Source organism: Haplochromis burtoni, unplaced genomic scaffold (genome assembly GCF_018398535.1).
Source record: "Haplochromis burtoni strain Fernald_Lab_line unplaced genomic scaffold, NCSU_Asbu1 Contig_107, whole genome shotgun sequence".
NCBI lineage: Eukaryota > Metazoa > Chordata > Actinopteri > Cichliformes > Cichlidae > Haplochromis > Haplochromis burtoni.
Genome location: NW_024582468.1, coordinates 305422 through 329009, shown reverse-complemented (window position 1 = coordinate 329009; position 23588 = coordinate 305422). Strand labels below are relative to the sequence as shown.

At 39.4% G+C, this 23588-nt stretch overlaps 2 protein-coding genes across 3 annotated transcripts in view; both read right to left on the bottom strand.

Annotated features, from left to right (window-relative positions):
- Window positions 1-1308: 1308 nt before the first annotated feature.
- Window positions 1309-4432, bottom strand: LOC102291745 (neuropeptide FF receptor 2-like). The gene is made up of 3 exons (XM_005929851.2): window positions 3927-4432; window positions 3498-3597; window positions 1309-3392 (listed from the first exon to the last, which is right to left on the bottom strand). The coding sequence occupies exons 1-3, from the start codon at window positions 4255-4257 to the stop codon at window positions 2498-2500; spliced, it is 1326 nt and encodes a 441-aa protein (XP_005929913.1). The 5' UTR covers window positions 4258-4432; the 3' UTR covers window positions 1309-2497.
- Window positions 4433-10624: 6192 nt separating this feature from the next.
- LOC102292993 (electrogenic sodium bicarbonate cotransporter 1) overlaps window positions 10625-23588 on the bottom strand; it is a 32641-nt gene continuing 19677 nt past the window's right edge. For both annotated transcript variants that reach the window (XM_005929759.3, XM_005929760.2), the window contains 16 exons: window positions 22833-22949; window positions 22535-22709; window positions 20931-21064; window positions 19764-20026; window positions 19015-19067; window positions 18674-18859; window positions 18113-18226; window positions 17514-17675; window positions 16637-16815; window positions 15672-15744; window positions 14873-14941; window positions 12678-12851; window positions 12418-12582; window positions 12195-12291; window positions 11828-11901; window positions 10625-11708 (listed from right to left, as the gene is read on the bottom strand). In XM_005929759.3, the coding sequence (XP_005929821.1) occupies window positions 11858-11901; window positions 12195-12291; window positions 12418-12582; window positions 12678-12851; window positions 14873-14941; window positions 15672-15744; window positions 16637-16815; window positions 17514-17675; window positions 18113-18226; window positions 18674-18859; window positions 19015-19067; window positions 19764-20026; window positions 20931-21064; window positions 22535-22709; window positions 22833-22949 (2005 nt within the window). In that variant the 3' untranslated portion in view covers window positions 10625-11708; window positions 11828-11857. The remainder of the gene's footprint in view (window positions 11709-11827; window positions 11902-12194; window positions 12292-12417; window positions 12583-12677; window positions 12852-14872; window positions 14942-15671; window positions 15745-16636; window positions 16816-17513; window positions 17676-18112; window positions 18227-18673; window positions 18860-19014; window positions 19068-19763; window positions 20027-20930; window positions 21065-22534; window positions 22710-22832; window positions 22950-23588) is intronic.

Sequence of the window (23588 nt, the reverse complement as noted above, 5' to 3'; positions counted from 1 at the left end):
ACCTTATGATTTTTGCCATTACCAAAATGAAAGCAGAGATGAACAGTCTTAGTCTGTCCTTTCCGTCTCTCACTTATTTTAAGATCCCTACCATAAACATTATCTATATGGAGAGAAAGCAGAAAGTAGCTAATTGTTGTGGCAATGTTATTTTCTTCTTCTTTATTGAATCATTTTTGAACCCTTTTTTAAATAAGACGCAACAGTGGATGATATAAATAATATATTGAGTTTAAACTTATGAAGCCATTAAAATATACTGAAAGATTAATATTTTATAACAAGGGGCAACACTGTAAACCAGCAAGCAACAAGCTGATCTAAATTATAGTGACATGAGTGTGCCTGTGCAGTATAACATATTTTACAAACTGGCAGGTATAATCCAAAATGAAAACAAAAATCAGTTTTATTTATATCGTATGTTTGAATGCATTTGTTTCATTCTTTCTTTCTTTCTTTCTTTATAATGAAAACACTAAACACGTTTGGTTATATGTAAGTTCCACTTTCAGACTGTAACAATATGCAGAGCAATATTTCGCATTTCATTACATTCACTTTGAGGTTATAGAGGAACATAAGCTCAGCATTCATCAAAAAAAGGATTAGACAGACAAGCCTGCCCATGATGAGTTATGTTTCACACACAGCATATCAATGATGTATTTTCCCAGTTTAACCACTGAAAGCAGTTTTATAACCATTACACCTACAAAACACCATTTATCCTTAAAGAACACATTTTTTACATTACGGATGTTATGCACACCAATCAGACAGTGTGCACAGTTACCAGCATACACAGAAGAGACCATAAATAACATGTGTCAAATATGTGCAAATCATTTTTTTTAAATATTTGTATAAAGTGTATAGAGTTAGAATGTGAACAAAAACAGAATTGAAGATGCTGCACTTGTACTTCTTTATTAAACTGTAAAACTACAATTTTAAAACTACAATTTTCTGCTGAAATGGGAGCTCTTTGGGGAACTTCTTATGAAAGACGTCTTTGTTTTTTCAGCTAAAAATGCCATGTCTGCCCATGACCCAACATCTGAGAAATATTTGCACAGCACCTGAAGACAGTTTCTTATGCTAGTAGTGTACTGCCATCCAGATGTGATCAAACTATATCCATACCAAATGTTCATGAGGCAAAAAATCTGTGTTAACAATAGCACGAAACAATAGCACGGCCTGCTGTTACTCACTATTGACTGATTTCTTTGTGTGCCTCTGCTGTGAAGGCGCACCATTTGTTTTCCTTTTGTATTCTGGCAAAGTAACTGTGGGAGCATTTTGCTACAGTGCCTGCTGTAACCATGGCAATTGTAAGGATAGCAGCATTAATTATGGAGACCAATTAAGATTTTTTCAGTCTTTTTTTTCAATTCATGAATAATATGGGGGATCTATTACAATCTTAGATTCTCATTTCAAGCAAGGTTTGAAATAATGATTTCTGCATATGTATAAAGGAATCCCTGAGAACCAAAGGCTTGGGTCTCATATACCTCTAAACACTCAGCTGCAGTTACTTTCTTTTAAACTCTTGAATCTTTTTAATGTCACAAAGATGTTCTTTAATATAATTATAATAAGCCTCACTTATCCGTTTTTCAACTCTTTTGTTTTCAAGTGGCAGCCACTTAGAAAAAAGCTGGTTTAAGGAGATAAAAAAGATTATTCTCTCGCCATTTAACTTCATTCTATCTTTGTACATGAACAAAGAGGCCAAACCAAGGCCAAGTAAAGGATAAATAAGGATTAATACTCTCTATTCTAAGGATGATTCATGCTCTCCCACCCTCATCTATGGCCAATAACCAAAATAATGAGATTGAAGCAGATATTAGCTTTCAAGTCGCAGTTTTTAGCTTTCCCAGACAAAATGCTGAGCTCTCCTTTAGAGACATGTTGAGGACCTTGGTCATTTGGGAGGGACTCAGAGTAGAGCTGGTACTCCTCCACATTGGAAATAGTCAGCTGAGGTGGTCATGGCAGCTGACTAGGATGCCTCCTGGACAACTGTCCAACTGGGAGAAGCCCCCATGGTAGACCCAGAACCCAGTGGACAGAATATGTCTCTCAGCTGACTTGAGAAAGCCTCAGTGCCCCAGCCCAGGAGGTGGCTGAGGAAATGAACATTTGAGTATCTCTGCTTAGACTGCTACCCCTGCATCCCAGACTATGGATGGATAGATGGATGGACTCTCTACTGCAGTTGTCCAAGAACAAAAATAATGAGCAGGAAGCAGGAATCATAGGTGCTCTTGAGATGTTGTAGAGACGTTTCCAAGTCTTGAGTCATTTTAAAGTCTCTGCTTATATCATACTTTGCCATATACACCATAACACCATAGACACCATAACACCATAAGACATATCTAGATTTACAAGGAATTAAAGTAGTCTAAATTCATCTAGAACAAGTTAAAGAAACCTCTTTGTTTGTGAAACGGGGCAGTCACTGCATATTGTCAAAGTCTGCCTAAATCTTGGACACCCTTTTCAGGTCCTCCGTGATCACGTCTTGTTCTTTGATGTCATTTTTACCAGACAAGCACTCTTCCTCCTGACTTGAGCTCTTCTTATTTTCCACTAACCCCGATCCAACTCCAGAGCCTGATCTGCTGGGGGCGACAGGTCGTAAGGGGACCACAGCATTTCCTCTGATCCGATGGGAGTAAGTTCTCTGGCGCAGAATGTCAGCAGAGCACAGCTGGAATTTGAATGCTGCCTGGAAGCCTCTGCGGAAGTTCTCATTGAAGAATCCGTAGATGATGGGGTTGATGCTGCTGTTTGAGAAAGCCAGCCAATGAGCTAAGGGATACATGTAAATATTAATGACACGATACTGATGCTGTGTCAGGCTGATGTAGTCGCTCAGCATCATCAGGGTCCACAGAGGCAGCCAGGATACGATGAAGAGCAGAGCCACAACGAGCAGCATCATAATGACTCGCTTCTTCTTCCTTGTGATTGTCTGACGACCTTCCATGCTTGACTTGTTTTTGCCACTGCCTTCTAGAGACTCACTCCCACTGCCCCTAACAGGTGAGATAGTGGTCTTGAAGAGCGTGTAACCAATGCGAGCGTACATGATTACAATGAGGCTAAGAGGAGCAAGGTAGATGTTAGCAAAGAGGACAGTAGTGTAGATTTTCCGCATTTCCTGATTGGGCCAATTTTCGCGACACCAGTAGAAGGGACGGGTGTCGTTGTTGCTGCCGAGGACTATTCGCACCCTCTGCTCTTTTGTGACCTGGAGCATGATGCCTGAAGGACACATTATAGCCACAGCCAGGACCCAAATGATGACAATTATTAGTTTTGAGGTGGCAATGGTCAGCTTCTGCTTGAAAGGGTAAACAATGCAGCGGAACCTGATAGAAAAGGGGATTAAAGAAGATGTATAAAGGAAGTAAATCTTTCAGAGTAAAACAGACAAGTGAACAGTAATCAGAAATTACAGAAATGACAGCTCTTACCTATCAATAGCTATTGCCACCAGCGTAAACACAGATGCTGACACAGATATGCCTTGAACCATCCCACTTAGCTTACAAACTACCCGACCAAATGGCCAGCCTGCCCAAAAGAAGACAAAAGAAGATAAAATCATTGATTTATTTCATTTGATTATTCACTTGATTATTTGAACCGTCATTCACACAATGACAATGTCTTGTTTGTTTGTTTTTTTACCCTATAGCAGTTTTTATTATGATTAAATTGCCTTTATTGGTCTTCTTACTGCTAAAATTAACAACTTTATTGACCTTTCTCTATTTTAGTATAAAAAAAAAAGGTCACAAGTAAAAACATCCTGTAATGTGCTCCAATAACACTCTAGGTTAAAATTTTGAATTTCCATGTGTTTAAGTGCCTTAAAAATAGGGAAAGAGAGAACATGTCACCTGTTATGACGTTGTCCACCAGTGTGGTCGGCATGCAGAAGATGCCGACAAGCAGGTCACTGATGGCGAGGTTGAGAATAAACAGGTTGGTGACTGTGCGCATGTTTTTGCTGCGCAGCACAATGAAACACACCACCCCGTTGCCCACCATGCACACCAGGAAGATAAGCAGATAGGACACAGTGAAGACTGCAGCCACTGAGGGCTTGTGGAGGTAGAAATCAACATAAGTGATGTTTTGGAGGGTCAAAGGATTTTTGTGCACTCCTGAGGAGTTGGAGATGGAGTTCAGGCCCTCCCATGAGGTCGTGTTTAGAAAATTCAGGGTCATGGTGATATCTGGATGTAAGAGAGAGAGGAATAGAGTCAGGCAGTACTGTAATCTGTTAAGGGATTGGCCATTTCCAACAGCTTTTCTAAACAAAGTCAACTAATCATGAGCCAGATCAACATGGTCCTCCCGATGGGAAGGCAATCCTGATTACCAGGAGAAGAAATCAACTGGTAATAACATAGACCAATAGAACCTCACCGGTAATCAATAAACCAATTCTTGGGTCAGTACAAGTGGCTTCATTCAGTGGATGCTCACACTGACTGATTAAAAGTCATCTGTTCTGGGAGCAGTGGGAATCACTACCTGCTGGCCTGTGGATTGTTAGCGCAGTTACTGTAAGACAGCAGTCTGGGAAGGTTACCTGTATTCTGATCTTTTTTTAAAATTCTCCAAAGCTATGCTCATATTTCTCCCAAGACTTCGATGTTGAACTCAGTTACTCAGCTATTTTTAATAAACTGTTAATTCAAACTGTGTCCTCGTGTCATGGATTAAAAATCGAATGCATAGGTGTTTTAACCTCCTGAGGCCCCCTGAGGCCACCCTCTTATTGGAGCATCACATTTTGGCTTTTCCGCTTTTCCGTATTTTCCATTTTGAAAAAACACTGTTTAAAGGTGATACTTAGTTTTCAGACTTGTATTCCAAGCAAGAGCTTGCTTCTCAGGAGATTAATCGAACACATCATTACACATTGTAGTTTTTTTTCTTTTAATTTTTATAGAATCAGGTCAAGGCCCTGTCATCCAGACTATTTAAACAAAGATGAAGTAAGCACTGTTATTTTTTCTAATAGAGAACAAGACATCGTTATGTTTAGATAAAGATAAATATCTATCACAATAAAAGCTCAGAAGCTGTTAAAAGTAGCTTGTTTGTGCTCATGTACATATTTAAAATGCAAAAATTTATTTTACACATTTTTTTTTAGTTTTTTATATTATATTATATTAAATTAGTTTAGCAGATCCATAATTGAACTACAACTCTGTCCCTGATAAATAAGCCAGAACTGATAAAAACTAATATACTGGGAAAGACTTACTTACTTTTCTAAAACCCTACCAAATCACTTTGGTAGACCCTTGCATTCTTACCTTAAACAGCTGATTTTTTTACTCCCCTTTTTCTGCTGCTACAAGTGGTTAAAATCCATTTGACAGAAATTTCACTCAGAGCAACAAGCTGCACACTGAGACCCCTTGCATCCCCTCAGCCTGCACAGGCAGAGACTGCTGTAGCACTTATAAATGACACAGACAAGATTCGCTTGGGAGGGATAGATTGGGTGTTGCAGGGGCTGGGAGCAATACATGTCCCTGGGCGTTGTGTGAACTCATCACAACAGATGTCACACTAATCAAGGACTCCTTGCAAGTGAGGGCCAACGGTGGCCATCAGAACAGACAGCTGATTTTTGGGTTTTTTCGCACATTAATCTGATAAACAGGTGCTGATTAAAGTGATCGCTTGTCTTGGATCAGCCTTGGATTTAACTAAGTCTGGCATTAGTCAAATCTTACTTTTTGCAACTCACCCTTCACACTCACATTGCATAAGTGGAGAAAATGTGAAGTCTAAGTGATGAAAGTCTGTGCAACTGCATTAGATTTAACTGAAGTCAAAGTCAACTTTATTGTCAGTTTGGCAATAGGTGGACATACACAGAAGGAGGGGGAAAACACTGTAAAGAGAATTCATGATTAATGGGGAAATGTGCCTTGAAGGTAACTAATAAGGGAAAATACATCAACTGTAGAGAAACAAGGAAGAGGGATTTAAAAGTCATCAGTATCTGATTAATGCAAGATCGAGAGATGAGGAAGAAAGTGTGTGAGGAGTGATTGTACAAAGCGATACCTGATCAGGGTGCAGAAAGTTTTTGTGCTTCGCGAGTGGAATGTTGAGTAGAAATCGAGATAGAAGGGAGGAAGCCAGCTAATGTTTTTGCCTCGCAAAATAGTTACTGTGAGTGTTAGAAAAACACTTCAGGCATTACCTGCAGTTGCTTCAGGTTGTATAATTAACATGTTAAAATGATTATATCTCAAATCTCTATGGACTCTGACCACAGAAAGAAGTCAGAGGGGGGAAATTGTTATGGCCGGGCAGACTGGCTTCTTTTTTGCCTTTAGTTTTCGCTTTCTCAAAAGTCCACAGCCATAGTGTTGCTTTACATGAAGTTGTTAAAATGTCATAGTATGTCTAAGAATAGTGGCAAATTGTAAACCTTGTGAAAAATGTGAGAATAATAGAACATATGCTTAATCCGAAACAATACGCCTCTTTGTCCTCAGGTGTAAACCCATGGAAGAAATGAGAGGGCAAGACAAACGTCTGCATAATCTCATCTGAAGCTAATCTCACAGGAAAATATGGGATGATTTGAAAATTGTACTCAACTAAACATAAAGGACTAAAATATTTCTTATGTGCAGTATGTACAGTCAGAAGTCACATACTCTCATCATGGGCATGAATGTCATGGTAATTTTGGGCTTTTGATGATTTCTCTGAACTGTTGTTTTTCCAGGGTGAAATGATTGCACAGCATACATTTTAAGCATAAGTTTGAATTTATTGGGGATTGTATTATAATCCACACAAGTTCAAAAGTCAGAGTATACTTACAGAGTCAAATCTTAGCAAGGTGCATCTCGACCTGATGATTTTGGTAGCCATCAACAATACTTATGGTAACATATTTGATTTTTGGGGGCAAAACTGATTGGTTTCCTGACAAAGGTTTGCTTTTAAGCATAGTCCAGAGAGTTTCAATAGGGTTTGAGTTCAGAGCATTGGGAACACCATTCTAGATGCCTGCTTTATCCATTTCAAAACCAGTTTTGATGTGTGTTTGGGATCATTCTCATGTTGGAACTACTGCCTGTGTCCAAATTTCAACCATCTGGCTGTTTGGAGGTAATGTACCAGTACTACTGGCTGCAAAACAGTCCCAGAGCACCATGTTTGGCAGCTTGTGAAGTGTTCTTAGGTTTAAAAGCGCCACATTTACTCCTTCAAACAAAGCTCTTATCATTGTGGCCAAAGAGTGCAATCTTTGTCTTCGTCTGATCATAAAACCTTTTTTCCAAAAAACATTTGGCTTGTCCACGCAGGCATCTGCAAGTTTCAGTCAGGGACTTCTTTGTTGGTCAGCACCCACTTGGTTCATGGCGAGGTAAAACTTGCTTCACTTTAAAGTAATTAAAGATGTATGCGCTACAATCATTGAAATCTCAAAACAAAAACAAAAAAACAGAAATGACACTCATAACCATGATGAGTGTATGTAAAGAAGCTTAAAACATCCATCTATGGACCGTGTATTCACCCTCAACAAAACAATGATGTTATGGCACTGCTATGTGTTCTGGACATGGCTCAAAACACATGTAAGGTGGACCTGAGCTGAGCAGAGCACATTTAGGCCAAACATTCACTTTTGTCTGCGTGCCATAAAAATTCCCGCTCGTGCTTTTACAAGCGTCCTGCGAGCCAAAGCTTTTTTCACATCGTGTTGTGCTTTATGTGATTTTCTGCTGCAAACAATTTGTTTTACTTTTCACACAGCGACGAATGCATAATTACAAAGCACTGTTGTCGTCAACAGATCACATTTGTCATGCCGCTGAACCCACACTGCACAGATAGTGCTAAGTGCCAGCATCCTGGTGCGTGCTGCTATAACACATTTAGCATCTTGTTACTTTCATAAGAAACATTCCTCAGCTCACACATAACAGTTATAATTAAATGATAAAGTGACCACAGATCAGCTCTATTAGATGTGACAATTCTAATAACAAATCAATGACTGCATTGCTTGGCAGAGTCAAAGATATTTTATTATGGAAAAAAAATAAATAACCAACAGCATGACCCTGTTGAACAGCCTATAATGCCCCCTGGGGAAAACACACTAATGGCCTCTCTCGACTGGGAAATGAAACAGTGAACAAAGTCTGGACAAGCAATCACAGGACACTGTTATGAACCTCGGAGCCAATGTCAAGGGAGAGATGAACAGCGCGCACTGAGGGCCAGCAGTTTATTATGAGCAATAAAAGCTGCTTGGGCAGTAACTGAGCAGGACATTTGTTTCTAGCTGCGGCACGAACTGTTTGCTTTCCTCAGATCAAGCTTTAACATTTTAATGAGGGAGCCGGCAATAATCTGAACAAACTGTAGATACGACGTGAACGTTCAAGAAATGTGCTGATATTATTTTGGCTAAGAAAACATTCAAACATTACGTTTCCCAAATATGGGATGAATAAGTAATTCCTATCTTCTTTTTCCTTTTTTTTTTTGAGGATCATTTACTCATAAATTCTAGTCATAAGGAATAAGAACCACATTTAGATTGCCAAAGCGGATTTTCCTAACCTGGCTGCATACTCTGAATGCTGCTGATCTTAGAAGCAGTATCTTTTACCTGCAGTAACCAAAGCAATTGGTTATAAACTCTTTCCAACACACACAGTTTTCTGACAGATGAGACTTTTCTGTGTATCTTCATGCAGCGCTGAGACAGTCTTCATCACATTTTCTATTTTGAGCTGTTGGTGTTGAACATGCTTGTGGCTTTTACAAGAGTCACTACTGCCCCCTCGTGCAAAATGCAAAAATGCAACGCTGAAATCACACCACATGGTTTTACTGAAGTTATTGTTTTAATGGTCAATGTCAAAGCGCATGCATTACACTGACCAGTTTTTACAATCTAATATTAGGTTGCCCATATTATTAGAAAAAGTCTCCTGTTATGTGAAGCAGAGGTTCAGAACACCTTCTTAGATCAGTCAGGTGATATCTCCATGACCTTTTACAGTCACACCATCATTCATGTTTGGTTGCTTGGACAACACCAGTAATATTAAGTATTATGCAACAAAACATGATGTTCTCTCCTGCACCGGTGGAGGAGGAAGTTATTACTCCCCTCCCCCCTTTTGGCAAGTAAAAGAACACAATGTCTCACAGCAATGAGCCAATTTGTTTCATTTAAGCCAACTCGAGTCCTATGATCATGGAAAATATGCAGCTTTCCTTTTTAACTTTCTTCACCCTGTGACTGAGCGCTGGCATCTATCAGATTAACACTTGTGAAGCAGACAGTGGTCACTCCAGAGAAAAAGGTAGCAACAGAGCAGAACTCTTGATGAAATATAAGAAATGCTCCTCGAGCTGCCAAAATAGTTGGAGAACAGCCAGGCAAACATAAAGCAGGGCAAAGATACAGAGATTTGGTGGTTAAAGAAAAACACAACAATTTAATTAAGAATCATTTGGACCATTTTATTGCTCTTTTTTCAAATGCTACTTCATTAAAAAAAAAAAAAAAAGGACATTTTTATTCATTCTGAGTAACCTAGGATTATTTGATCACATAAGACGCTTGTATAAAATCGTTAACATCAAAAATATTACAATAATTGCAGATTCAGAACCAGAAAGTCCAAAGAGATCAAGATGTGCAGCTCAAAGCACAAAGTGGAAGACAATGTGGCTTTTGTGTCCAAGCTACATGGAAGCGATTGCTCAAAGCAAGGATCAAACCCCTATTTGCACTAAAAATCAGAAGTGACACCAACTGTGCGTGTCAATTCTTCAAGGATCATCTAGATTTCAGTTCATTAGGATTTATTACATTCAGACAGGCAACGACACCTTAAAACCGAATCAGTTAAAGTTACCAGTGTATACTTCAATAAGCAATAAGTAGCAACAAGCATGATCAAGTCATTTGTCTAATGTGTGATTGGCATATTTCACTGCTCATCCAGCTGTTACTAAATTAAATTTGGATAATGCATAGACACCAATGTCTCAGAAAAATATCCTTGCGCACTAATAAGCGGTAGCTCTTCCAGAACCAGAAGTTGCATTATCGTAATAATCTCACAGTGATTGTTGATTTGCATAAAACGAAACAAATACATATAACACACAAAACAATAAAAAGATTGGAACTTGATTAAATTAACATATTTTGAACAAGTTTTACAATTGAACTGAATCAGACTCAGTAACACGTTGATACTTAAGTGTATAGGAATATGAAGCATGGGATGGGCTAAATACTTCTCAGCTCTTCCCAGCTTTCAGCTCTTGGACCATCAGGAGGAAAACAAGACTTTCTTTCTCCTTAATATTTTATTCATCCAAACTAAACTTGTTAAATAAACATATTTAGAAATTTTAAATACTCTTAAAATATTTGCTTTTTGATAAGAAATGTGGGTGATGCTGCCCCTTTAAATCATTGCAGTTTGCACATAGTATTTAAATGTTTTGCCAAAACAAAATGTATCTTAAACGATTCAGAGATCCTAGTGCCAGTTTGTCTGATTTTTAGGGGTTTTTTTTAGTATTTGATCACAAATCAATGCACAGCAGATATATTAATATATCACGCCTGGCACCTAAGGTAAATAAGAGGTAGTGCTACATACAGGTATAGTACATGGATAAATCCCCACAATGGGGACGACACAGCTGAGTGGATACAGATCAAAGAAACTTCAAATTTCCACAAAAGGTTAAATGGCTAAGTTGTATTTAATATTCAACCAGCAACCTTTATGAGTTTAAATATAATAAATAAAGAAAAAAGGGGAGCAACAATCAAGATTAGGAAACAAATATAGTAGTTCCAGTCTGCGTGTTGATGAACCATTTACTTCTTGCCACATTCAAGCATGTTGCATTATTCTTCTGGGTGTGTTTATGAACACGCATCTTTAGATGGATGCTTCACATCAAGTTCCTTGTGTAAGTGTGCATAGATTAGTCTTTTGTTCACTAAAGGAGGACTCTGAATCCTCTGTGCAGTACCTCCACCGTGTTTGAATCTCAAGGTTCCAAGAGCTATGCCTTAATAACCTTAAAAAAATAACTACTAAACACAGTACTTAGGAAGAGAGGCTGGTTATGTGGGACATTATTAAAAAGAATAAGTGAAAGTGGTGTGCGTGTTATGAAGCTCAAAATTGGATCTCTGGGTCTATTTGATGATTACCACAACTCTAGCCTGATTCTTGTTCGGTTATTAACATACAAATTGGGAAGATTAGGAAAAAACTGTGTGACCTTGTGAAGTCCTTTTGTCTCCTGCAGTAAAATGATACAAATGGTCTTGTGTCAGCACTTATTAAAATTCAGTACCACCAAAGTCTTTCAATGACAAATACTTTTCCAGCTAATCGGATTCAAATCCTCGCACGTGGCATATTAAAAAACACTGTTATGAGGCAGTATTACAGTACAAAAAGAAAAAAGAAAAACTAAAAACAAAAGAGAGAATGGGTGTGGTTTCTGTGTAGTGCTGGTTTTTTCACAGGACACTTTCGGACCCTTTCTTGCAGACGAAACAGCTGTCCACAGAGTCCCGGCCTATTCGAATCTGAGGTGAACCTTTTTTGTATGAACCGCTGTTGAGACTGAAAGAGGCAAAAATGTTACGCCTCAGGAAAAACTTAAAAATCACATGGTGTGTAATATTTGTGCATTTTGCCTTTTGAATGCACAAATATTCAAATGACAGCAGGTTGTCACTTACTTATCCACAGACGGAGAGAAGAAGTAGTGCTCAGCACGGTGTATGGGGGTGAAGGAAAGTCGACGATGGAGGTCCTGGCGGGGGGAAAAAATATGACAGAAAAACTTTTTATAACATCAATCAATCATGAATTTCAAGTAGTAGTGGGGGGAAAGAAAAGCAAGCACAGCAAAGCTGCTTTTAGTGTTAAAAGCCCAAATGGGCTGCTCAGAGAAGCATTAGAAACAGACAGAAAGCATGCTGATCTTTAAAGATGTTAAATGTCATATGAGTGAAATGCAAGAGGGCTAGCATGACAAGAAAAGGAAGCCTTTAGTTGGAGCGGCCCTTTGAAGCTAAAGCAAAGCAAATCCTGACTAGTACTCACTATCCAAAGATTTATCTCCCAACATGGGCTCCTGTTCCATCATATCCATAGAGATTTTTATACTGGGGACATTATTTGCATGGTAGGGGAAGTCAGACTGTGGGAGGAGGGAATGAAAACATTAACACTCATGGATTACTTTGATGTGGGGAACTGGACGATAACCGTTTAATGAAACTGTATCATGCCTTTCTTTTTTGAACGCATATGGACATTTACTTACAAATTCAATTTCACTGTCAATGCTTCCCTTCTTCTTGTTTTTCTTTTTCTTCTCATCTTCTTTCTTCTTCTTGTCTTTCTCTGGGATGACATCATCCAGGTAGCTGAGGTCATGCTGGGAGAACACGTAGTCCATTCCTTTGCGAACAGCAACCAATGCCAAAACCTTACAAAGAGAGGAAAAGTTTGAATCAATTAAATGTTCAGGGCAAAATACAGAGCTCTGTGCACTTGTGACTGGTCACATCAGCCTTGCCTCACCATGACAGGGAAAATGATGGCAGCGACAGTAGACTTGAGGATCCACAGGAAGGCCAGGCACAGGGCCTGGATGAAAGTAAAGAGGTGGATGCGTCTCTGGGGAACGTGCCGCAGGTAGATCAGGTCCGGCTGGTGCTTGGCAGGCATGAGGAGCAGCTGCAAACGATCCATGAACTGGATCAAGGAAACAGATAAAAAGTTCAGTAAGTTAAGAGATCGGACACGCTGCAGTTAGAACCTGGAAAACAATTCAGAGATTTTATACTCCTGTATGACTTTTCCTTTTCCAATTTTGGTTGATACTCTGAGACAGCAGTGCTACGCAGTCAGTTTTTTCCTATTAGAATATCCAATAATGTACCAAAGTATAATGTAATCCAAATATTGATAAATTACCTCCGCCAAGGAGGTTATGTTTTTGGAAACGCTTTCATCCATTCCATCTGTAAACTCAATAGCTCAGAAAATCCTGAATGAATTTCCATCAAACTTTGTAGAGATGTAGATTAGACTCATGTTAAGAATCTGTGAAAGTTTGATTTACATCACCAACGTCTTCAAGGTCAACTTAATAATTTATGGGTTGAAAAATGACAAAAGGCAACTATGATTCTTACAAGCGTGGTGTTTGTTGTCAACATATAAAAAGTATCATAACAATATTTAAAATATCCGGTCACACTTCCCTCTGACCTCTCCTTCATGGTCTATAGATTGAGCTGAAGGTCATAGTGGTAATATTGATGATTGAGAGAGCTATTTAAAACTGTGTTTCTTACTTGTATGGTTTATACTGTAACAGTGAGGACTCTAAATATCACATTACTTTGGGTGTATGACCTCTCCCTCAAGGTCAAATCAAGGAAAACCTTCATAAAATGTATTTTATCTTTGGAACTATGCTTACATCATTTACAACATCGGGGAACATTTGATACTGGTATATGGAGATTCTTAATCTCACATTATATTTTCCCGTATACTCTCATATACTATTTATACTATTACATTACACTGTCAAGAGCTGCCTAGTTAGTCAGAAATATATGCTCTTATAATATTAAGCTCAAGTTATTCATCTCCACTTATTTACAAATCAATATTGATTTTACATTGATTACACATGTAGGAGTAGGTAAAGTAAACATCCGTCACGTTATCCTAAAGTAAATACTACCCAGAGAGTGAGCTACTTCAGCAGAGGTTTGCACTCTCAGAGTTATCCATCCATCCATTCATTCACTTCCGCTTATCCTTTTCAGGGTCGCGGGGGTCACTGGAGCCTATCCCAGCTGTCATAGGGCAAGAGGCGGGGTACACCCTGGACAGGTTGCCAGTCTTGCCAGGGCTAACACACAGAGACAGACAACCATTCACACTCACATTCACTCCCGAATTCATACCTATGGGCAATTTGGATTAACCAATTAACCTATCCCCACAAGCTGCATGTCTTTGGACGGTGGGAGGAAGCCGGAGTACCTGGAGGGAACCCACGCAGACACGGGGAGAACATGCAAACTCCACACAGAAAGACCCCGGCCTGATGGTGGAATTGAACTCAGGACCTTCTTGCTGTGCGGCAACAGTGCTAACCACCGTGCTGGCATCTCTCAGAGTGGTTCTTTTTAAAAATATTATTGGTATTAAGGACAAAATAAAATAAGATAAAATACTTTAATTACCACCTTTTAAGCCTATTAAACAAACTCTTTTTATTAATAAATAATTATATTGTTTCTTTTCAAAGTTGCAAACCTAAAGGAATTATTTATTTTGGATTGAAGAATTCAAATGATATGAAATATTTTGAAAATTAGGATTTCTTTTCTAATGACAAATTAGAAAGATTTTTAATATAAAAAAATTACTGCAAAAAAAAAAAATCATTGTTTCACATTTTTACAATAAGAATAATAAGTAAATGACACAATTAATACATCAGCAGAATACATTATTTGTATAGTTAGTGTGGCCGCTAGCTAGAAAAATAATGTATTAATTTGAGTCATTTGAGAGTCTGTTCATTCTGTTTTATTTGTTCTTTGTGCTCTGGTTTAAGTGTTATTACTTCTTTTCTTAATAAAACACAAAAAGAAATTCATCATATTTTAATTATTACGTGTGCTATGTGTTGTTCAAAGCAACCCACCCAACACAGGTTAGTAGGTAGTGAACAGGGCAAAGTGACTCACCTGGACACCATTGAGCGATGCCACACCCATGTAGAGGAACACACCATAGAGCACTGGCATGGGAATGAACTGAAGAACACAGAACACAGTAAAAAAAAAAGATATTAATGTTACACGTGTGACTGTGACTTAAAAAAAAGAGGAAACAGAAACACGCGTGTCAAAGCTACCCTCTCAGAAGAAACATGACTTCTTTTGGCTCACACTGCTTAGTTAAAAATAGTCCACAAGAAGCTTTTCTACGAATGTTCTTTTTACTGAGCTACCAGTGTGACCGGGCTTTTAGCTTGCACAGGACTGAGAAGTACCTGCTCCTAGATCAGCGTAAAAAAAAAGATTAAGTAGTATAAAAAATATAAAATATATGAAAAGAAATTACTAAAATGAGGCAACTTAGAGCAAAAATTTAGAAATTTATGAAAATTTTTTATTTTATGCCACTATAATACAGTTCATGCAAAAACAAAATGCTATTTCTGAGAATCAGAAACACAGTATAGAAAATACCCTCAAGGGGGCGTACCAGCTCAAAAAAAAATCACCTCTCAGAGTCTTCACAACTCATGGGCAGCTCAACAAAGAAATGGAAATTTGAGAAGCCGAGGTGCTGCAACTGGAGCTTAAGCCCTGATGCACATTCTTATTTCACAACATATTACTTCAGCTATAGAAGCTCCTAATCGGATGAATAAAAGACTTGAAATTATTTTACATTTCAGAGGGAAGACAGGAGTTTGTCCTAAAACGGGCAGACAGTAATCCATAATTCCACAGAAGAATTAAGAAGTTGGAGCACTACCTTGAGGATAGGAGCCATGAAGACAGAGAGTCCCGTCAGGATGAACACGAAGATACCAGTGACTCGCTGTTCCCTGAGTTAGAGGGGGAAACGTCACACAAATTAATCAGCAGATTTGATTCAGAGAAGTTAAAACTTTTGTTTTTTTTAGTATGTTTATTATTCCCCTAGGCAAAATTCACAAAAGACAGCATGGCATCTACATCATACACACACCTTTTTGATCATCCGTGTGCTGGAATTTCATGTCTAATGGTTGCATATGCAAAAGTTACAGTTCGTAAAAACAATGAGCATGATGAATCTAAACGGCTCACGCTCCAATCAGTTAACCACATGGAGGAAATCCCTGTCATCAACTATACAAATCCACGATGATACAGTCTTTGCAGACTTGGTAACAAAAAATAAACTTTTTCCTGACCTCCACCTCGCTGACAAGTTTGTTTTGTTTTCATTTTTTTAATGAAGTCATTCTCCCTAAAGAACTGCAGGAGTATTTATATCTGTGTGTACACACGGAGAGCTCTGTGTAGATTTACCCCTTTCTGTCATTTTCCAAGACTGTTTTCTCTCCTTTGTTCCTTCCTGACTGTCTAATTCATGATTAATTGAATCTTTCCATTTCCTCCCCTCCTCCTGTTGTTGCTGGAGAGTAATTGCCTTTTTGGATAAAATGATTTTTCCTTTTCTAAAGAAAGGACTGTGCACGCAGCAGGTATTTTTCGCAGTGTTGTGCGTATGAGTTACTGCACACAGCATTATGCAAACCACCTGAGTGATTTCTTTTTTCTTCTTTTTTTTAATCACTTCAATCTAAAATGAATGCAATTAACTAGCTAGTACAATCAAATACTGACAGTGCTCTGGGAAAACTGAGACACCTTTGTTCGAGACCACCATGCCAGAATGAATTTAATTGTTAAGTGACGTCAACACAGCGTCCAGCAGCTGCTTTAACTCACCTGACACCCAGGAATTTAGGCTGCTCTCCGGGAGCAGAAGTCTCAGTCTCCATTTTCAGAGAGTCGATGTGGGCGATGGAAATGACAGTGGCAGCCACATACCATGGCAGGCCCATGAAAGAGCAGATCACTATCAGGATGGCCACCCAGAACAGGTCCAAGTGATAACCTGCCCCTTTCTAACAGGAGACAAAAAAAATTATATAACAAGTGGTTCCCACACTCCAGATATTAAACAAATCATGTGCTGCTGCAATAGTGTGATCAGAGCACACGGAGCGTCACATATTAATAATAGATCAGGAAGTCTGGGAATATATGTATACAATTAGACAAACATAATGCAGTGCAAATGACTACAAATGACTGTTTAATCCAGAAACGGATAAGGAATAAAATGTATTTCATTGCATGTCATTCCTGGTACTGCAGGTAAGATCCATTTCTAGACTCTTTTATCACTGCTGCTCTGTGGCTTTTTGTTCAGTCCAGTCTTAGTTTACTGTTGGAGTCTTCTTATTGTTGTTTATACTTTGATTTTGGCTTCCTGTGTCAATTTTTAACTAGTCTTTTATGTACCATTCATTGGATTTTCATGGCCAACATTTTTGTCTTATATCCCTTCATCTTCCTGACTTTGTGTATTCTTCTGATCTTTAGAAACTTGTACTGAAAAGAAATTCACTGACAAGTTCTTGTTGTCATTTCATGAAACTTGGCTTTATCTATTGATGCTTTGGCTGTCCTGCACTTTGGTTTTAAATGTGCTACAAAAATAAAAATTTACATACTTAGTTTGGATTCTTTTCGGTTCTTTTTTATTACTGAACGTATTCAATCATTTCACTCTTCTTAAGCCTTCAGATGGTGCACCAACCTTAAGTTTGTGCTCTTTCCTGTTGACAATTACAGCGGTGATCTGTTGGTCCATGAATATCAGAATGGTGACAACCACAGCAGGAAGTGCAGCTGCTAGGTACACCCACCAAGGGTTTCCTCCAAAAGGAGGAACAAACCAGCCCCTCAGTGGACTTGTGGGCTATGGGGGAAAAAAAAAAAAAAAAAGACTGTTAAAAACACTGGAGACAGACTATCCAAGCCCCGATATCATCTCAAAAAGATTACAGATCTGAAATTACCGGTGCATTGTTACATGACAGAAAAACAGTGAATTAAGACTCTGTGATCAAACAAAGGTAGCTCTGTTCTTGCAATTTAAAGTTGCAACTCGAAGAGCTAGTTTATGTTCTCACATCCCCTATAATCAAGCTCTGTGTCCTCCTGGGTGTGCTACAAAGAAAAGCATTATGCTTGGATTTGGAAGAATTACACAGGCTTTCTTGCCGAAACATCATTCATTATAGATGTAGTCGGAGGAAAGAGCACCACTGAAAGACAATTCAGTCAATGATTTCAAAACGTCACGATGAAATGAGGACTTTCTAGTACACTGGCAAACTTCTGGGAGATGCCTACCTTGAATTCACTTGGCACTAAGAGCTTTGGAGTCTCCACACCAACTAAGGCATCCACACCGCAGAAGAGAAGGATGGCCAAGATGATCGCAAAGTCACTGATGAGCTTCCTCACCTAGAAAGGAGGACACGTTTAAGGAGGGTTTGACAGTGTCTTTGAGTTTGTGGGGCTGGAAGTTTTGAAGAAAAGTGTGCCGACCCTTTTCTTTGTGTGCTGAAAAAAAAAATGCAGGCAAGCTAACACAGCTTGACAGACAATTGCACACTCCCACGTCCAATTAACTTAACAAGCACGGCTTTAGACTTTAGGGAATAAACCAGAGCACCTGGACAAACCCACACAGGCAGAGGGAGAATGTGCAAACTCCACAAAGAAAGACTTCCATGCAAACCAAGATGCAAAAAAAAAGACTTCTTCGAATCAATAATTTTAAGTAAAATGCAACTGAAACATATAAAAATGTGGTCACATATTAAGTAATCGGGAAATCTGGGAAAATATGCACCAGAACGCTGGCTACAACTCATCTAGATGTGGAAAAACGATGTGACTGTCACTCACTCGGGTGGGGAAGAAGCGGCTTGTCTTGAACTTCTTCAGAGACATGGAGCAGGTGTAGGTCCCAAGGAACAAAATGAAAGACATCAGGGTGATGTCAGGTATGTAGCCACAGCTTTCTCCAACTAACTGTCCTCCATACTTCATACACTGCTTCTTGGTCAGAGATGCCAAGGTAGCATTTACCGGCTGCAGTGAAAAAAGGCAGAAACAGAAAAAACAAAACTGTTATCAGTTTCAACCCCCCCAAAAAAATGCCTGAAGAGAAAAAAAAAAAAAAAAAAAACAGCCTTTGAAGCAGTGAATTCTGACTCATTGTTACTGAACACAAGGGCACTACATACCAGATCAGTACTGTTTGTCAGGGCAGATAGATCAAAGAGTTCTGACGAGTTGCCTAGTGAAGAAACAACATAATATCTTATCACTAAAACAAGAAAACGTCTTCTAATAAATGCATTTGCCATTTTAAATCCGTGTCAAAGAATATTGGCAAGTCACGCGACACAAAAACAGTGTCTCAGCAGTGCTGAGAAAGCAATATCTACACGGTCACACATTCTGCTATCATTTGTCATTTTCACTGAAAAAACAAAAAAATAAATAAATAAACTTAAATCTAAATTAAAAGACAAATTAATCCAACACAAAAACCATATATGACTATTCAACTTTCAGCATCACATGGTATCATCATTCCTGAAACTCTAAGGCAACATCAGGCCTGGGGGAGCAAAATTGGCACAGTAAAGACTCAAGTGCAGGAGGGGAATAAGCTTTTTTACTTTTAACTCTAAAGACCTCACCCCTCATTCATTCATATTGCATCAAAGTAATAGGTAAGCAAATAAATAACAGAAACCTTTGTTTTTTTACTACTATATTTAAAAATCCTTTTAGATAAAAGTGGGCTGTATGTGGCCCACGATGTGCAGTGAGTAACCCCTGCTTTAAAAGAAGCCCAAAATTCAGGCAAAAGATGGTTTAGAACAGAGTGGAGGTATACCACTGCTTATGTTGAAGGTAAAACTCTTCCTATTACTCTGGTATCTTCTCTCTATCTGAAGCAGCAGCAATAGTAAAGACTACGCACCAGGCATGCAGCGGCAGTCGTACTGAGTGACAAGGTTGGGATCATAATCCGTGTTGATCGGGTGGTAGTGGGCCAGCTTTATCATCTTCTTGAAAGCATCGTAGATGAAAATGAAGCTGATGAGCGCCGAAAAGCCTTCCTCTGTGAAACGTGTGAAATACTGCACCAGGAAGCTGGCATCTGTGGCGACCAGCACCAGACAGAACATGGCCGACCACAGTCCGATCCACAGCCGGAATTCAAGGTAGTCGAAGCCGTTGTCTCTGAGGGAGAGGATACATTTCACACAGAGTGAGCAAGGGAACTCTTACATCTCAATATTTTATTTTACAATCCACCCAAGAATTCACGGCACTTTCAGAAAATACAAGGCGCTCAGAGGTATATAAATATTGCTCTGGGGTCCTCCAAGGGAAAACGGCAGCAGGTTTTTCTCTTTATTGCAGCTGTAGGATAACATGCATCCACAACAGCTGTAGTGAGCAGCTGCCACTGACTCGGCAACAGTTGACTCGAAGCACGAAAACATTGAGAGGGCACAGGCGCCACAACACTCTTCAGTCACAGCGTAAAATTAAATGAGAGTGAATTATTAATAATGGAACATATGCAGCGTGGTGTTTTTGGTAACGCTAGAAGACTCCTTTGGGGGTAAGAGAGGTAGTGTAGTTGGAAGGAAGTGACAGTAGGCAGTATTTAATACCCTTGAACTGAGGTGAAATGACATTTTATCCCCACAATAACGTATACCTAAAATTTAGGCACTGCTATCACACCATGATGGCGTGTCCTTGCTGCTCTCGTCTTCCACATAGTCGGGACAGGAAGCAGAAGGCAAAACAGGTGAAAGCTCATAAACACAATCAGGTGACAATCATTTATTACCAGTAAGTGCAAAAAATAAATAAATAAAAAGTTCCAGTGAAGCAACCTTTGACCCAAAGTCACCAGCCTACTACTAAATGTGAGTAATCTCCCTGAATTCTTCGTGCTTATATTTTTAACTTCTCTTGTAGTGGTCACAACGATCTTTATAAAACACACGCATCTGTCCTTTGGGGAGAGACTGTAATCTACAAATATCTGAAACAGTCTACTGCTGCTGTTTTTGACCTCTGTTTAACCCTTGTGTACAGCTGAGTGACTTTTTAGCCATGAAATACTCACTTGCTGAAACTAAAGAGGAGCCTTTCAAAGACTAGCACCGGTCCGGTGCTGCTGAGAATAGTCAGGGGCTGACCAGCCAGCAGACAGAACACTGCTCCCGTTAGTGCTGTTCCAAGGAAGCTTTCCAGCACTCCCTACGACACAGTACATGCAGGGGGGGGGGGGAGAATGAAAACTTTACATACAACACTTCTCACAATATTCTGCATCCTTTCTCATTTTATTCCCCATTAATTATTGCGTAATTCCTACTTACTCACGCAGGAATAGTGTTTTCCCCATACACAGCTGCAGTTCTGGTCAATCAGGACAGGCCTGTTTAGTTTCCCTTCACGTTGGTTTTTGTTTTTTTCTTAACACTTTATTTTTTAAAGCAACTTGCACTGGATGAAAAGCTAATAATGACAATGCTGTAGCAGTGAGCATACATGGGGAAAGATCCAGCAAGGGCAGGGAATCCCTCTGTTGAGTGGGAAGGTGTAGCGACGCAGGAGTATTGAGGACCCACTATTGGTAAGGGAGGGGCGGGTGGAGGAGTCATTAGAAACACAGCCGTGACGAGGCTACTGTGGCTGATTAATCTGGATCTGTAGTTATTTACAGCCCGGGCAAATCTCCTGAGGCTGGTGCTCCTCAGGTCTCTGTCACATGAGAGGCCAAAGAAAGCGGCTTCATCACCAATCAGCCTGCCATACTTCTACACCGCGCTGTGAGAGGCATCGGGGTGGATGCGGTTGGCGCTGTACGCCGACATATCACAATCATACGACGCTTCCTGCTAACAGCAGGTGTGACAGATGGATCCAGAGTGAGCCTCTGAGCTCAACATTAACATGGCTTATCTGCTGCAGTGTGTTGTGTTAGTTTAAAGGTTTAAATCGATGATGACGGTGACAGCAGCAAACACTGTGCAAATAAATTCAGTCTGAAACTCATAAATGGACAGTGTTTGCTTATGGCAGACAGAAATATGTGCTATGAGAGTGAGAGGTAGAAGAATGCAAGAGACAAATCCCACACATGTGAGCAGAGGAGAAATTTAGAGTTGGGCAAGGATTTGGGAAATCGAGACAGTTTATCATTGTTTATCAGCTCTTTAACCTTGTCACATTCACACTGTGCATGAGCAACAATAAGGGGCTTTAGGCAGCTGAGAATCTCTTTGAAAATGTTGAAATAATAGACTGCTTCAAAACAGAGGAGTACACTGTGTGACACAATGTATCGGTGTAAACAGACAAGTAGCAACAAACAACAGTGAGGCAATCACATTGGCAGAAAAGCATAAATATAAAGTCAACAAAAAGCAGAAACACCAGCATTCCAGAGAGCATCGCCGGAGAGCCACGGCTATGAGAAAGAAAAATACACATAAAAAGGAAATCACACAATGCTGCAATGTTTTTGCTGAGATTGTTTGACTGATGAGACATCGGCAGGGAGCAAACACAAGCTTTTGAATCATCAGAGTCTGACTTTCTTCATGTCACCGATAAAACACAAGCATGTCAAGTTAGGCTCTAACAAAAGGTTTTAGCAGTCTTAGAAATGCCAGAGCGGTGTGAATGCTGGGTTTAAACACAAAGGGATGAGGGAGGTATTACCTGCATGTTTTCTGTAGCATCTCCAAGCAGACCTCCAAAGGTGATTGCATTGGTGACTGTGCCCAAATAGATGAACAAGATGGCAGACAGAGACTGGATGTTCAGCGCATCATAGAAGTCGCTGGCGAAAAAGGGCAATTTCCGCTTCACATCCAAGATGAGACCTCCACAAAACCTTCAAGTAGGAGACATTAAAGTTAGCAAGCATAATATAGTTCGCCTCGCGTATTCTTCCTCTGTGTTTTTTTTCCTCTTTTTTATTTATTTATTTTTTTCTCTACAGTATTTTCACAATTACTTTCCAGTGCGCTGAAGCTCCTCTCCAACTTGGTGTCCTCCACCCCCTCCATGTCCTGTGTCATGGGGAGTGTCGCCATTCATCTGAGGTGCCTCTAATCCGGTGTACATGTTCTTCCTTTAAAAACAGAAAGCAAACAAATAAAAGCCCACAAGCTTTCAGTTAACTCAAGCATGAAGATCGCAGGATCATTGTCATGTTTCTACCATCAAAAACAGAAAATCATGGCAAATAAACCGTAAATATACATGCAAGTGCATAATGCATATATAATACAAGCTGCATACATTTTTATTTACAATAGTCTTTAATCACATCGGTGAAATAAGAGATTATCTCAGGTTTGAGAGAAGAAGTAAGATTCTCAGTTTCTGAAAAGGTTGACCTGCACTTGGCCTGCAGCTTATGTTGAAACTTTATGTATAACTGTGTAACAAAGGATCCTAGTTTGTTGTCTTTAAAACACTGCTCAACTTTGAGACAGTAGCAAGAAAAAAACTCCCTTTTAACAGGAAGAAACCTCCTACAGAACACAACCATCTGCCATGGTCTGTTGAGAGAAAGGAGAGAGGGCAAAAGGCTGAGTAAGAGAGAAAAAAAAGATTAATAATAACTGCTGTTGGGTGGCATCTAAATACAGTGACACTTGGTGCATGATGGGATGCACTGAGTGTCCCATGACACTCCAGTGCATTGAGTGCATTTCTCTAAAGCCCAAAAATTTCTCATTTTCTCTAAAGCCCACGTTCTCTTGAT

Coding starts and splice junctions, on each gene's coding strand:
- LOC102291745 (XM_005929851.2), bottom strand. CDS start 4,257: ATGACCCTGAATTTTCTAAACACGACCTCATGGGAGGGCCTGAACTCC. Junction 3,598..3,926: donor GGTGGACAACGTCATAACAG/GTGACATGTTCT, acceptor TCTTTTGGGCAG/GCTGGCCATTTGGTCGGGTA. Junction 3,393..3,497: donor GTGGCAATAGCTATTGATAG/GTAAGAGCTGTC, acceptor CTTTTCTATCAG/GTTCCGCTGCATTGTTTACC.